This window comes from Eutrigla gurnardus (genome assembly GCF_963514095.1).
Source record: "Eutrigla gurnardus genome assembly, chromosome: 12".
Taxonomy (NCBI): domain Eukaryota; kingdom Metazoa; phylum Chordata; class Actinopteri; order Perciformes; family Triglidae; genus Eutrigla; species Eutrigla gurnardus.
Genome location: NC_139926.1, coordinates 21866926 through 21880259, shown reverse-complemented (window position 1 = coordinate 21880259; position 13334 = coordinate 21866926). Strand labels below are relative to the sequence as shown.

The following is a 13334-nucleotide window of genomic DNA, read 5'->3' as shown; positions in this document are numbered from 1 at the left end:
TTTTTATGTGATTGTGTGTGACTTGGATCTGTTGTACTATCTACTGCACAACAAATTTCCCCATTGGGGGACAATAAAGTATTTTTTTATTTGAATTTGAATTAGATTAGTATTCATCACTATCCACGTTTTAAATGTTTATCACTCAAAAGCTATTATTTGAAACATTAAGCGATTATTTTGACCCAACCCTAATAAATTAAGATATCATGGGTCAGATAACGTCCAATTGAATGTACAACTTAATTTACTTGGGTTAGGTTAACTTAATTTGTTTGGGTTGATTTAATATAATTTAATTTGATAAATTCCTAAGGGTCTTAATTTGTGAACGTTCAATCAAGGTCTTCAAATAGTTGGAGAAATAAATGTCATCAGCCTTTTAAAAACATATTTTCAACAGAACAATGCTCTTATTATCTTAATATCCGTTTTATTGGATGGATTTCGTGGACTTTTTCCTTTTTTTATTTGATTAGAGTAATAATTTGAGTTTTTTCAGTCCCTGTATTTGGTCTTGGGTTTTGAGCTCTGTAAAATAATCCAACTTGTTAGGTTCGACGTCACTAATGTTTCCCTTCCAAGCTGACTGGAAAGTCTCTCCCTGAATGCATTTCATGTTGGCAACTTTTCTCTTCATTTTACTTTTCAAATCATCATATCGTTTTAGGTCACATGACCTCTGCTGCAGTTGATGGCATTTCTGGTCTGAATGACGTGAACTTGCCACACGATGGCGCTGTCCTCTCACAGACGACGACCAGCTTTCACCAACAAGGATTTGGACAAAACCTGGACGAAGGGTTTGTTCTTTATTTGCTGATTTAAATCACTTCACAGGGAACGATGTTGGTTTTTTATTATTGTGTACATTAGCCGATAATAATCTCCTCACAAGATAAACTGGTCACGTGGAGAAGGACTTCACTTGACCTGTCTAAAATGTAAAGGTTTTATTTATTTATTTATTTCACAAAAATGAAATATTATTTCTACACGCGCAGTCACCCTCATGTACCTGCCATCAAAGACAATCCACAGTCAAACACGCAGTAGATGTTAAAGTGCATTATTATTTAGTCAGATCTCTGACTATTATTATCTACTATATTTAATAATATGCTGTAAATTGTCCATTCTGTTGTTTTTTGCTCATAAAAATGGACTTTATTATCCCAGCAGGGGTCATTTGGTTGCAGCCAGGTTTACAAACACGTCCATTATTTAAACAAAATATGGAAATGACAAAATTAAACAATTTAGACAAATCATAACGATACAAATGCGAGATTCCTTCAAAAGAAGACAAACAACTGGACGCCACATAAGGCGCGTAGGTGCTGAGATCACGTGCTAAGTCAGAAGCCCTTTTGCGCAATCACCGTAAAAAAAAAAAAAAAAAAAAAAGTGAATTTATCCATCTGCGGACGCGTTCAGCACATGCTCACAGTCTCCATCCCTTTATGGTTTGACAACGAAAAAAAGTCTTCATGTCAGTCGGTTAAAACTCATTGTTGCCTGTCCAGCCAATCATAGTTTTTGACGACACAAAAGCGGCTAAAGTTGGAGTATAAAAAGGTGTGCGCTAATAAAGTATGATGCCTATCAGTGTGGGACTTTAATCCAAACCCAGTCCAGCCGCGCATTCGCTCCAGCACACACCGACGGATCTCTTTTTTGAAAACCAAACCGCACACCGTAGAGACAATGCATCTGTCTCAGATTGTGCTGTATCTTAGCTTGCTGATTGCTTTGGGTCCAGTCGTTTTGAGTGACCAAGAGACGCACCAGCAGCAGCAGCAGCCCTCCGCCAGCAGCCCAGAAGAGACGGAGCAGTGCGCTACCTGCGAGGTCCGGCAGCAGATCAAAACCATGCGATTAAACGCCATCAAGTCTCAGATTCTGAGCAAACTGCGAATGAAAGAAGCTCCCAACATCAGCCGAGATATAGTGAAGCAGCTCCTGCCCAAAGCGCCGCCGCTGCAGCAGCTCCTCGACCAGTACGACGTGCTGGGAGATGACAACAAGGATGTGGTTATGGAGGAGGACGACGAGCACGCCATCACGGAGACTATAATGATGATGGCCACTGAACGTATGTATTTATTTCGCCTATTTATTTATTTTTATTTTGCATGATGCGCGGCAGACCTCTCCAAAATGCGTTTTTACGCACGGGACGCAGCGCGCGGCAGACGCTATTAATAGTCTTTATTTTGACAACACGTAGCTTTACCAGGTTATATATCCACATTACCGACGTTTAAACATGTAGGCTACACGGGGCTGTGCTGCACACAGCGCGTCATTACGCGCACAGACTGCAGGGTTTTCTAAACTTCCAGAGCTCAAATGTCGTGTCATGGGTGTTTATTTTCTCTATGTGAATTTCAAGAGCACGTGGTCATTCAATATTCTTTCTCTCCCTGTCTCTCTGCAGCCGAGTCCGTCGTCCAAGTGGACGGGGAACCCAAGTGCTGCTTATTCTCTTTCACTCAAAAGTTCCAAGCCAACCGCATAGTCCGGGCTCAACTCTGGGTGCATCTGCGGCCGGCGGACGAGGCGACCACCGTCTTCCTGCAAATCTCCCGCCTGATGCCGGTCACGGACGGGAGCAGGCACATACGCATCCGCTCCCTGAAGATCGACGTGAACGCCGGGGTCAGCTCTTGGCAAAGTATAGACGTCAAGCAAGTGTTGACGGTGTGGCTGCGGCAGCCGGAGACCAACTGGGGCATCGAGATTAACGCCTTCGATTCGAGGGGAAATGACTTGGCCGTGACCTCCGCGGAGCCCGGAGAGGAAGGACTGGTGAGATGAGCCTCTATTTCACATTGGAAGCTTGTGATCAGGTTTCTTACTATGAGTGAAAACTAGCAGTGAACTTGAATAGTGTTGCTGGTATAGCTGTTCATAGCAGAATTAGGTTGTATCTGGGAGTCTGTGTCCTAATAAATATGATAGAGCACAACAGGTAATGTATGAATCATTTCTCTGTTCTGAGGTTTTTAACTTTGGGCTTTAGTGTGCAGAGAGGCTTTGCAGAGTCAGCAGGTGGTTAAACATTCATGCATTTCACTGCTGGGAAGAAGGGAATCAAGATTTAAGACTTTTGGTTGGAGCTGTTAATCAACACAGACTCCATGCAGGCACACACCTGCATTTGGACGAATGCCCAGCAGTCCACAATAACCTCAAATCTTACCGCCTGATTACATAAAAGTTCACCTGCCCCACATTCCTTCGAGCATTCTGTGTGACTGTGCAAATCAGAGTAATTGCCTGCACACATACGCCGCTGCTATCAATGACAAACACTTATGGTTACGGCTCAAATGCTGGCACCGCGGCCTCCGGGGCAATTAGAATACCTGGACGGCTGCGTTTAACCAACCGTCAGATGATTTAATTTCTTTAAAACTCATAGTTTCATAATATTATCGGGTGATGTTTTGAAAACCAGCTGCAAAAGGTCGAGGGCACCAGATTATGAATGCTGTCATCCAAAACTACTTTTTAATGTATTCACACGCGCTCTATGTCGTTGCAGCAACCGTTCATGGAGGTGAAGATCTCAGAGGGCCCCAAGCGTGCCAGGAGAGACTCGGGCCTGGACTGTGACGAGAACTCTCCAGAGTCCCGGTGCTGCCGCTATCCGCTCACAGTGGACTTTGAAGACTTTGGCTGGGACTGGATTATTGCCCCAAAGCGCTACAAGGCCAACTATTGCTCCGGGGAGTGTGAGTACATGCACTTGCAGAAGTATCCACACACCCACCTGGTGAACAAGGCCAACCCCAGAGGGACCGCGGGCCCCTGCTGCACTCCCACCAAGATGTCGCCCATCAACATGCTCTACTTTAACCGAAAAGAGCAGATCATCTACGGCAAGATCCCCTCCATGGTGGTGGACCGCTGCGGTTGCTCTTGAGTTGGGACGGAAAGCCCGGGCGAGGGGGGAGGGGAGGACGGAGGGGGCCGTTGGCTCCATCCGGTCCTCCAACTTCAGACTTTTTTGACACAACCAATCCACCAGTTCCGATGCTTTCCTGCAGAACACGGTGCAATAGAACCAGAGTAGAGGCCACAAACAGCCCGACCTTCCCGCAGGGCAGCGCTTTCACAACCGGCATAGCTCTTACTATTCTATCCAGTGAAATCTTAGCCATAGAGGCCTGAAGTCAGATGGATTCAGAAAACACACACATAAACATGCTGGACCTTGGAGTGAATGTAGACGGAAATGATCAGTTATCCAAAAAAAAACGTCATTTTTCCTCGTCTCTGTTCTGTGCTGTCCATTTATACACATATGCCAACAGATTATACTCGTACGCCATCTACTCCACTCCACTCCACTTGTAGCCAACATAACAGCTATTACACTTTATTTGCTAAGCTATGTGTTTGTGATAATCATTTTTTTTTTTTCTCAAGTTATGTTTTCAGAGTGAAACCAGGAATCCTCATTGACTTTTTGAAAGGGCTTTTGGAAAAACAGAACTGGAGACTCTTTCGTGATATTTCACACTGGTACAACATGGTTTTTAGGACGCATATAGGTTCATAAGAGTTGATAAATAAAAAAAAAGACTTATTCATTTGGAAAATCACGTTTTAAATTCTAATTCTAGTGGTTGGTCATTCCTTGAGATCCTATTGGCACCAAAATGTTCCACCAGGGTGAAGTACCACATTAGGTCTTGAAACGTCTTCATGTACCAATACATCCACGCAGCAACATCCCCGACCGAGGAGCGTTCCTGCTTAGGCATAACCTTCACTATCCAACAAAAAAAACAGCCTGACCTGCCCGATACACTTGAATTATTCTGATTGTAAATTCACAGACTGGACGGAAGGACTTGAACTGAAAGCACAGTGAATGCAGCCTACAAATGGAAAAAAAATAAAAAAAATAAATGTGTTTAAGACAGAGAAAACGGATCGTCGAAAACGTGTGAATGTTGAAATCATGCTTAAACTCTGTCTTACAAACAACACAGTTTGCACTATGGCACACCAATAGAAGGAATTGGTTGCTACAAAAGTTGTAAAAACTGATTTTGATATGTTTGCTAATTTGTATTGTATACATATGCCATTGTTTCCATTAGGAGTTGCCTTTCTAAACCACCTGTTGGTAAATGTATGAAAAACCACAATCTAGCAAGATAAAAGATGTAATACAGCAACTCTATATACTTGTTTTAACAAATAAAGTTTCAAGCTTGTTTGTTGAGTTCTGTGTTTTTGAGTATTTTGTTCAAGTATGCTCATTTTCTATAAATCTGAGCGTGAAGTGAATATGAAATCAACCATGAAACATCGTTTTTTCTGCGATTTGTCAAAAAGAATGAGCGGGGCATGTTTCTAGGTCGGCTTCACAGCGATAACTTGGTGTGGTTTTGCTGACTCGGATCATATCCGAGCTCCGTGTATCACAACAACCTGAACCTGAACACCGCAGCACTATTTCACACTTCAGCAGCTGAGAATCTTTATGTCTTCATCTAATGCTGTAAAGCGATAGCTTACACAGGCCGTGTGAGAGTGTGTGTGTGCCACTGAATGCATCGGTGTGTGTGTGTGGAGAAAAGTAATGACAACACACACACTGTCTACCTGACTACACCTGCACAATCCCATCATCATAAGCCTGTTGTATCGTGAGCGTAATTCAGCCCAATTTCCCCATTTTTTTTCTCTCTCTCTCTCTGTTTCCAGGGAAGGGATGTTGAAAGTATTGCTGTCTAATGAGAGGATGTGAACTCTGGTGCGCTCTGACAGCATGACCTATTCGACTGACGGCCTCATTGAGGCTTGACTTCCGCCCAGTAGAGGGCGAATTGAGCACGGCCCCCGAGAGCCACTTCCTTTCCTGCTGAGAGCTGGAAAGCTGCCATGACGATCGGCCACAGCAGAGAGCAGACTCCGGGTAGAGTGGATCCACAGAAGGTTTTTCAGTTTCTACCCATCTTTAGATGCTGGTGACGAAGGCGGGGGGGGAACGATCTGGAAACGGGAGAGAAGTAATTCTAAGAATGATTCAATATAACTCAATATGAGCTGTTTTCATGATTGCAGATTTAACGGCACAGGACGGAACCCATTTGCAATCTGTATCTCCATCCTCGCACGTGTTCCTACAGCTGTGATGACTCCATCTGCAGTTTGACATGGACATGAACTTTTTTTTTTTATGAGTCTAATACCCAACAGTTTCCAACTCTTTACTTGCACATTATTGCTAATGACGCGTGTCTTAAAAATTAGCAGAAGAGCATGAAAATATCATTGCTCCCAGGTCCCGTGTATAAATCTCACTTAAACCCTGTTTTTTATAGCTTTCCACTGCAACGTTAACACTTGACGCAACTTTATGACTATATATACAGTTTATATATAGTTTGCTGAAAAAAGAAGAGCTGGAATAAAATGAGTTGAATGTGGTGAGCATTATGTTTTTCACTTCAGCTGAAGGTCCCATGTATAAATCTCACTTAAATCCTGTTGTTTCATAGCTTTCCGCTGCAAGGTTTACATTCTACACAACTTTATGACTTCACATTGCATATATATATATATATATATATATATATATATATATATATATATTTAGGGTCGCCCATGAAGTTGGAATAATTTGCAAATGCAAAATAATTAATTTCACCTGTACACAAAATGTAATCATGGCACCTAAAAGTGATTACTGATGCGTTTAATTAAACAGAGGATTGTGTCTGAAAAGCAAGTATTCCAACTTTAGGTTTGACAGTGTATTCTATATAATTTGCTCTAAAAAGATGAGCTAGAATAAAACAAGTTGAATGTGGTGAGCCTATCAGCATTATTCTTTTCACTTCAGCTCAAGGTCCAGCTGGAAACGGCGTGCACCAGTATCTGATCCGACAGTGTTTATCATGCCCAGGTGCATCATTTCATTCAGCTCCGTCCTGCAGTGATTGCTCCTGTCTGCTTGTTTCAGGCTACTTGGTGAACAGGAGCTGGGTTAACGTCTTGACTGAGCATCGTTACATCTGTCATGAGTGGGACCCTGGAGGACCGAACCCGCCAGCGACATTCCACCTCTGACAGGTGAGGAAGTGAGAGTGAGAGAACGGGAAGAAGGATGCTAAAGGAGAAGTCCAAGGCAGCTGGAGACCCTGTTATCGGACGGGGATCCTGTTGCGTAAAGTTAATAGAGTTTGAATGGATAGAACCTGTATTCCTCTGCATGAACGCTCATTAAATGATGTGGGATATAGCTGCTTCATAATATTTCATGATAATAATATAATAGTGGGTTCTGATTATTGAATACTGTGAAACAAAAATCAAATTTTTTGCACCCTTGATTGTATGTCCCAACACAAATCCCATGTTTCTGCTAACCCGTTGTGTATTCTGGCCACATTTAAGCAACTCTACAGTGAAACCTCTTGTTGAATACACAAAACTGTCGATAATTAGCTGTATTAAAGGTAAACGTTGCAACAGGGAGTGTTCATCCAGAGTAACCAGCCTGATTTCTGCTGTGAACTCCAGAGCACTAAATGCTAAAGTCAGCATGCGATGCTGATGCTTAACATGCCTGTTGACCATGGTCACCATTTCAGTTTAGCATCTTAGCATGCTAACATCGGCAATAAGCCACGAGTACAGCAGAGACTGATGGGAATGGTGTTAGTTTGCTCATATTTCATCATAGTCTGAAGTAACCAGTTATTACATTCCTCCTATGGTGAATATATGGATGAGATTTCATGGCAATCCAATTTTTCGAAACTGGATAACTGGATAAGTAAAACTCTGACCTCTGGGAAACACTTAGATCTGTATCAAATGTCCAATAGTATATACAGTATGTACATATATAAGAGTTGCGATACGCTTATCTACGTTTACCTTAGAAACAAACTTTCAGTGCAGTCTACATTTGATCCAAACCTTTAAATGTCCCATGGTGGCACCGGTCTGGGGCTCATCACCACGGTTCATCCTCGGGAACGGGAATGTCTGTAGAAAATGTCATGTCAATCTGTATTATCTAACTCAGTTTGGAGCACACCGACTGGCCTCGCTGTCGAAGGCATGTTAATCTACACATTTCTGTGAGTAAGCAGAATACAAGAGACACGGTTTATTTTAGGAAGGTCTAATAGGTCTCCAGAGAAGGTCAATGTGCGTAGGTCAAGACACAGACAGATGATAGCAGCTACTCAAGAGACGACTACGAGAAGCCTTTCTAGGAACTTGCTATGTATGGATGTAGAGCTGAACAAGAACGAGGACCAGTAAAACTTGTTTTAGCTGAGTGAAAAGATGAGGAAACTAAAGGTCTAAAGTTAATGAAATGTACGTATCTATTGTGGTTATCCAGAACCTGAAAGTCCAGTCAAATATTTAAGTTGTGTACCATCGTATGCTTCTGTTAACATGGTATTATATCATCATATATGGTCAGATCATACTTAGTAAGGCTACACGTGTAAACATTTTAATGAACAATGTACCTTGTGTCCTGTAAACGCCCAATGTTTACAATAATCTACAGAAGCCGTCGTGGAGATATTTGGCTTTGCAGCATCTCTATTCCTCCTAGTTCTGCAGCGAGGCCTTGGGTTTTCCCCCACATCTGGACGACGGGGGATGCCCTGCCCTGGCCGTGGTGCAGGGCCATGGACAACGGGGTCGGGAGAGAAAGAGGGGGCTTGCCAGGTGCGTCCAACAACATCTGGAACCTTCGACAGATGTGGGAACCATACCATCTGGAGAAGTGTTTCCGCTGACAGATCGCTCCGTGGCAACGACCTTCCTGACAACAACACGGTTTAAGACTGATGACGGATGTAGAGACTGAAGTGAACGTGTCCGCAAGGTTGGATGAAATGCAACCAAGCGATGCGTATAGCAATCCTGCACTTCTTTCATTGCCCCCCCTCAAGATGACACAACCCCCCCTCGGTTTATCGAAAATAAGGGGTTTCCGGAACAGAAGTGTTCACCCTCCAATCACAGAAAAATGCAAACCAATTTCCAGATATCAAACGTTTTTGATATTTGTTAGAAATGATACCAACCCAACAGTCCCTGAAGCATCTTATGTGACGTAAAACATCCTTCCATCCTAATGTTCCAAACCCTTCCACACTTCCACAATTTATTTTAATCAATTCATTCATTTCAATTTTATATTCATGACTTGATGTACATTGCTGAGCTGTAGTTTAAATTAAATTCAAGTTTTTCAGCTTTCAGATTCAAATTCAGAACTATACTATGTGGTCCCTTCAACAGACAACATGAGGCATTTCACCACAATATCAATTCGATCATGTTTTTTCCATCTTTTAATCCTTAAGTGATGCATTCTGTTGATTATGGGTTTGTAGGTAACCCAACATGTTCCTCCAGTGGGAGTTGCCATCATATATGATTAAAACAAGAACCGGTTTAATCCAAATTGTTTCCTTAATCTGGTTTGTTAGGTTATAAACAGTTTGAAGATCTCTTAGGTTCAGAATTAGAGTTCAAGCAATTCATTGTTAAGTAATTTGTTAAAAACACTGTTTTATGTGACGACTAAGAGAAAATAACAATTTAGTTGACGTTTGGCCACTAATGTGAGATTAACCAATGCAATCAGTAACTGAAATTGTGTTGCAACAAGTGTCTGTCTTATTCCTTGTAAAAGTTATTGATCGAGATAACAGTTCACAGCATTCAATGTCCGACTTAAACAACGTGCCCCATGGAAGCCACTTTGTCTTATGAGGGCCTGATGTTCGAGATGCACGTTGTAATCACTTAACCAACCAGCGGTGGACGATCACCTCAAGCCGGATTGACAGGTTGTTCCCTCTTGGGTCTTTGGAAAGCAATGAAAAGCAATAAAATCAACCAGTCTGGGACACGATAAGGGCCAGATGGCCAGCTGCTGAATGCTAGCTGTCTTCACTTTCTCGAGTGATTTATCCTTTCCGTCTGCACTCTGCTTGCTTTTTCACTTAGGGATGAGGAATCACTATTCCTACCTCGAGACTGACAGCCACCTCTGGGAAGCTATCATATGATTAATGACTTTGTAAAGCTACTGGAAGTCTGGAGACAGGACAAATTTGGTGTTCACTCCAGATATGTTTACGAAATTCCTCAATGTCAGTGTTTGTTTGCGAGGAGGGGTTAGGTGACGAGCAAAAAATGTGGCCCTAAGCCATCCAAGGTCCGAGGTGGGAGAAGCATCGTATCTCCGGGGACGGAGGGTTGACAGTGATGAAGAATAGATGTTCCTCCAAGGACACTGAGGGAGGGCAGATTATGGAAACCTCCTGTCTCACGTCGATACGCCTATGCTCTTAACACAGACGGATGTAGAGTAGTATCAGGTATGTGTCAAGAGACCTGGATACATTTTGACATCTCAGTAATAACATTTATGGTACATTTTTACAGATTACTGCGCACAATTAATTTTACAAGAAGCTCAGTCGAGTGACATTCATGTGTCGAGCAGGACTTTCCAGAATTGCGCCAGGAGCCTGTCTGAACACAGGCTTGAAATTTATCGATACGAAGGGAAATCCAATTCTCGAAAAAAAAGGTTTCAATATGTCTACGGCGTATTTATTTGAAAAATCAAGGTTTATTTTGAGGTATGATCCTCTCGAAGCCTGAAAACATCACATGACCTGCAGGCTTGTACCTGAAGCAGAGATTCCTTGAAAGCAGATATTCCCTGAGCTGGACATCCCGAGCTATTCGCTCCGGGAATTTCACAGTTTTAACCTGAAAATGCATTCTGCTCTTTTGAGTTTTCGTTACCTATAAGGTGTCCGACCAAGTAACGCCTCCTGCAAATATAACATCAAAACCTCGCCGTGGAAATTGTTGACAAGTGATTAAAAATTAAAAGGAGTAGACTTGATGGCCCCACTGTGGATGCCCTTGACCCATGAAATTGAATGTGGTGTGGCTGTAAATTCTCCAACAGTTGAGAACCTGTGGCTTTTTAACACCCATCACATTAGTGTGTGCCTGAAGCCCATAAAAAGAACTAAGTGGCTCTTCCGTGGTTGGCAGAAAAGTGCACAGTCACAGCACGGCACCACCACCAATTACCAGCCCAAAAACACAAACTTCGATGCAGCACGGATTTTATAGTTGGTCCCATATGGACCATGGTATGGTTAACGGTTTGAGACGCTTGATTAAGTCCTTCTGGGGAAGTTTGGTGGTGAGTGTTGGGGTTTGGTGACAGCCCATTGTTTGCATCTGATTCAAAGATTCTTTAACGGCTTTTTAATTTCAGAAATGTGGTTTAAAGCTCTGTTGGTCATTATAACAACGATAATTCAAAGGTCTACGTTTAGCATGATGGGGGTCACTTGTAAAGACAAACCCAGAGAGAATAACCTCCCATCTCTGTGAGTCTGCAGCTTTTTAGCCTGTTTTTACTAATTTTTTGTTTGAAGGCTCACACTGATGTCTTCTATGTGCAGTTACCAGGAGACAGGCGTTGCTTTTAGCAACAAAATAAAATGCTTTGATTAACGCAGCATGATTTCCTGAGATCCTAAATGATTACATCTCAGATCGACTGCATGTCCCTCTTAGTAAATGTGTGTGTGCCTCACCGGCTAGCTCACGGCTGCCGCTCATACAGTTAAGAGATTTATGAAAAAAAGTAGAACAAAAATGATTGATGTATGATGATTTTATAGCAGTTTGTATGTGCATGTACATTTCTGCAATGAAGGTGTTCAGATTGTGCAAAATGCATCAATAGAGTATAAAAGACATTTAAAATAAAAATCATTGGATTTAAAAAATATGACTAAAAAGAAAAGTTCTTGCCAAAATTATCACCAAATCAAAAACAACAAATCAGGAAAAATGTACAAAAATGCCCGAGGGTGGAGCGCACTCCATCCTTTATTTAATCATTTATATGTCTGGTTAGATTATTACTAAACAAACCCCCACCCTCAGATGAATAATGATCCCCTGACTTTACCTCTAGTGCCATCAATTTATCCAAAACACCTGCAACACCAGACATTCTCATGCTTATAATACCCTACATTAAGATAGTGTTTACTGTAAACAACATGGCATTTGGTCAAGGTATTATCTCAGTTCCAGCACTTAAATAATCTTCCCACCAGCTTTAGCAATCAGTATATCAGTCTGATTCATTTAAAAAGGGCTCTTCTCAAGCATTAGACAGGTACGCTTGATACAAGGTAGTTTGTATGAGAGTCCAACAGCCGATACGACCAACGAAGCCAAGGCCTCAGCATGACGGGATCAATGGTCCTGCCTACTTCCTCCAACTAGCACACCTGGTTATTTTGCTTTGTGAATTGACTTTTTGGAAAGTTGGAAACTTTGTTGGACACAACTTTTTGCAAAGCCTGACGTCTCTCCACAGTAACATCTACACCTGGGGAGTGGACTGAGGATCGGACGAGCACTTCAGTAGAGGGATAGTCTCTTCATGGGCATATCTGGCAATATTTTTAAAAAAGCTTTAAAATGTCATGGTATGGCTTGTTTATTGATTTGAAAAATGCCTAGAAGATTTTACAGATTTATACGATATTATTTTCTCATTTGACTACATTTACATTCTTCTCTCCATCAAGTTTCCAAACAGAAACAGGTGTTGCTTGGGCAAGGTGCTCTACGTGACTACTTCTCCTAACTGATCCAAAAATAGAGCGGCGAAGGGGTTAAATATAGTTCATGTCATTTTATTTTGGATTTGATGACTGTTAAAGTGCACTGTTACTTCTGGGTTGTGAGCGTGGTGTACAGTTGCCCTGGCTGCTGAATACAACCTGAGAAGCAGTAGCTCTGCACATTAGGGCAGTAATAGGAGAACAGATAACTATCTAGATGACGCTGGATGTGAAATGAGTATTCTTGTGTAAAGGTTTGGATATCCAACGTTTTGCATGCATTCCAAAAAGCGTTCCTTCATCCCAGCCTTCGGGTCGAAGGAATCATTAGCAAATACCTCGACGTGGTTGCAGAAAATGTCAAAAACAGTGAAACAGGTGGTTTAAAAGACAGCTGGCAAAATGAACCGTTGCTGACCTTTTAAACAGTGTGGTCACATGGTCAAAAGATGATCATCAGTTAATCCTCCCCAATTACTCTGATATGCCCCTTGGGTGCCGAAGGCAGCGCGTACAGAGCGGTTTCTGCTGCCGCACGCATTTCTGCACACAGGCGAGCGTATCAGTGAGGAGTTTCAGACAAGAGTCCACGCAGGAGCGAGGGGCAGAAAAGCTGAGGGGAGAAGGGTGAAAGGAGGGACAGGGCTCCTC

The 13334-nt window shown here is 42.3% G+C and overlaps 1 protein-coding gene across 1 annotated transcript; it reads left to right on the top strand.

Moving 5' to 3' along the window:
- The first annotated feature begins 1199 nt into the window (after positions 1-1199).
- mstnb (myostatin b) lies at positions 1200-5196 on the top strand. The gene is made up of 3 exons (XM_084022655.1): positions 1200-2095; positions 2441-2811; positions 3551-5196. The coding sequence occupies exons 1-3, from the start codon at positions 1708-1710 to the stop codon at positions 3929-3931; spliced, it is 1140 nt and encodes a 379-aa protein (XP_083878781.1). The 5' UTR covers positions 1200-1707; the 3' UTR covers positions 3932-5196.
- Positions 5197-13334: the final 8138 nt, after the last annotated feature.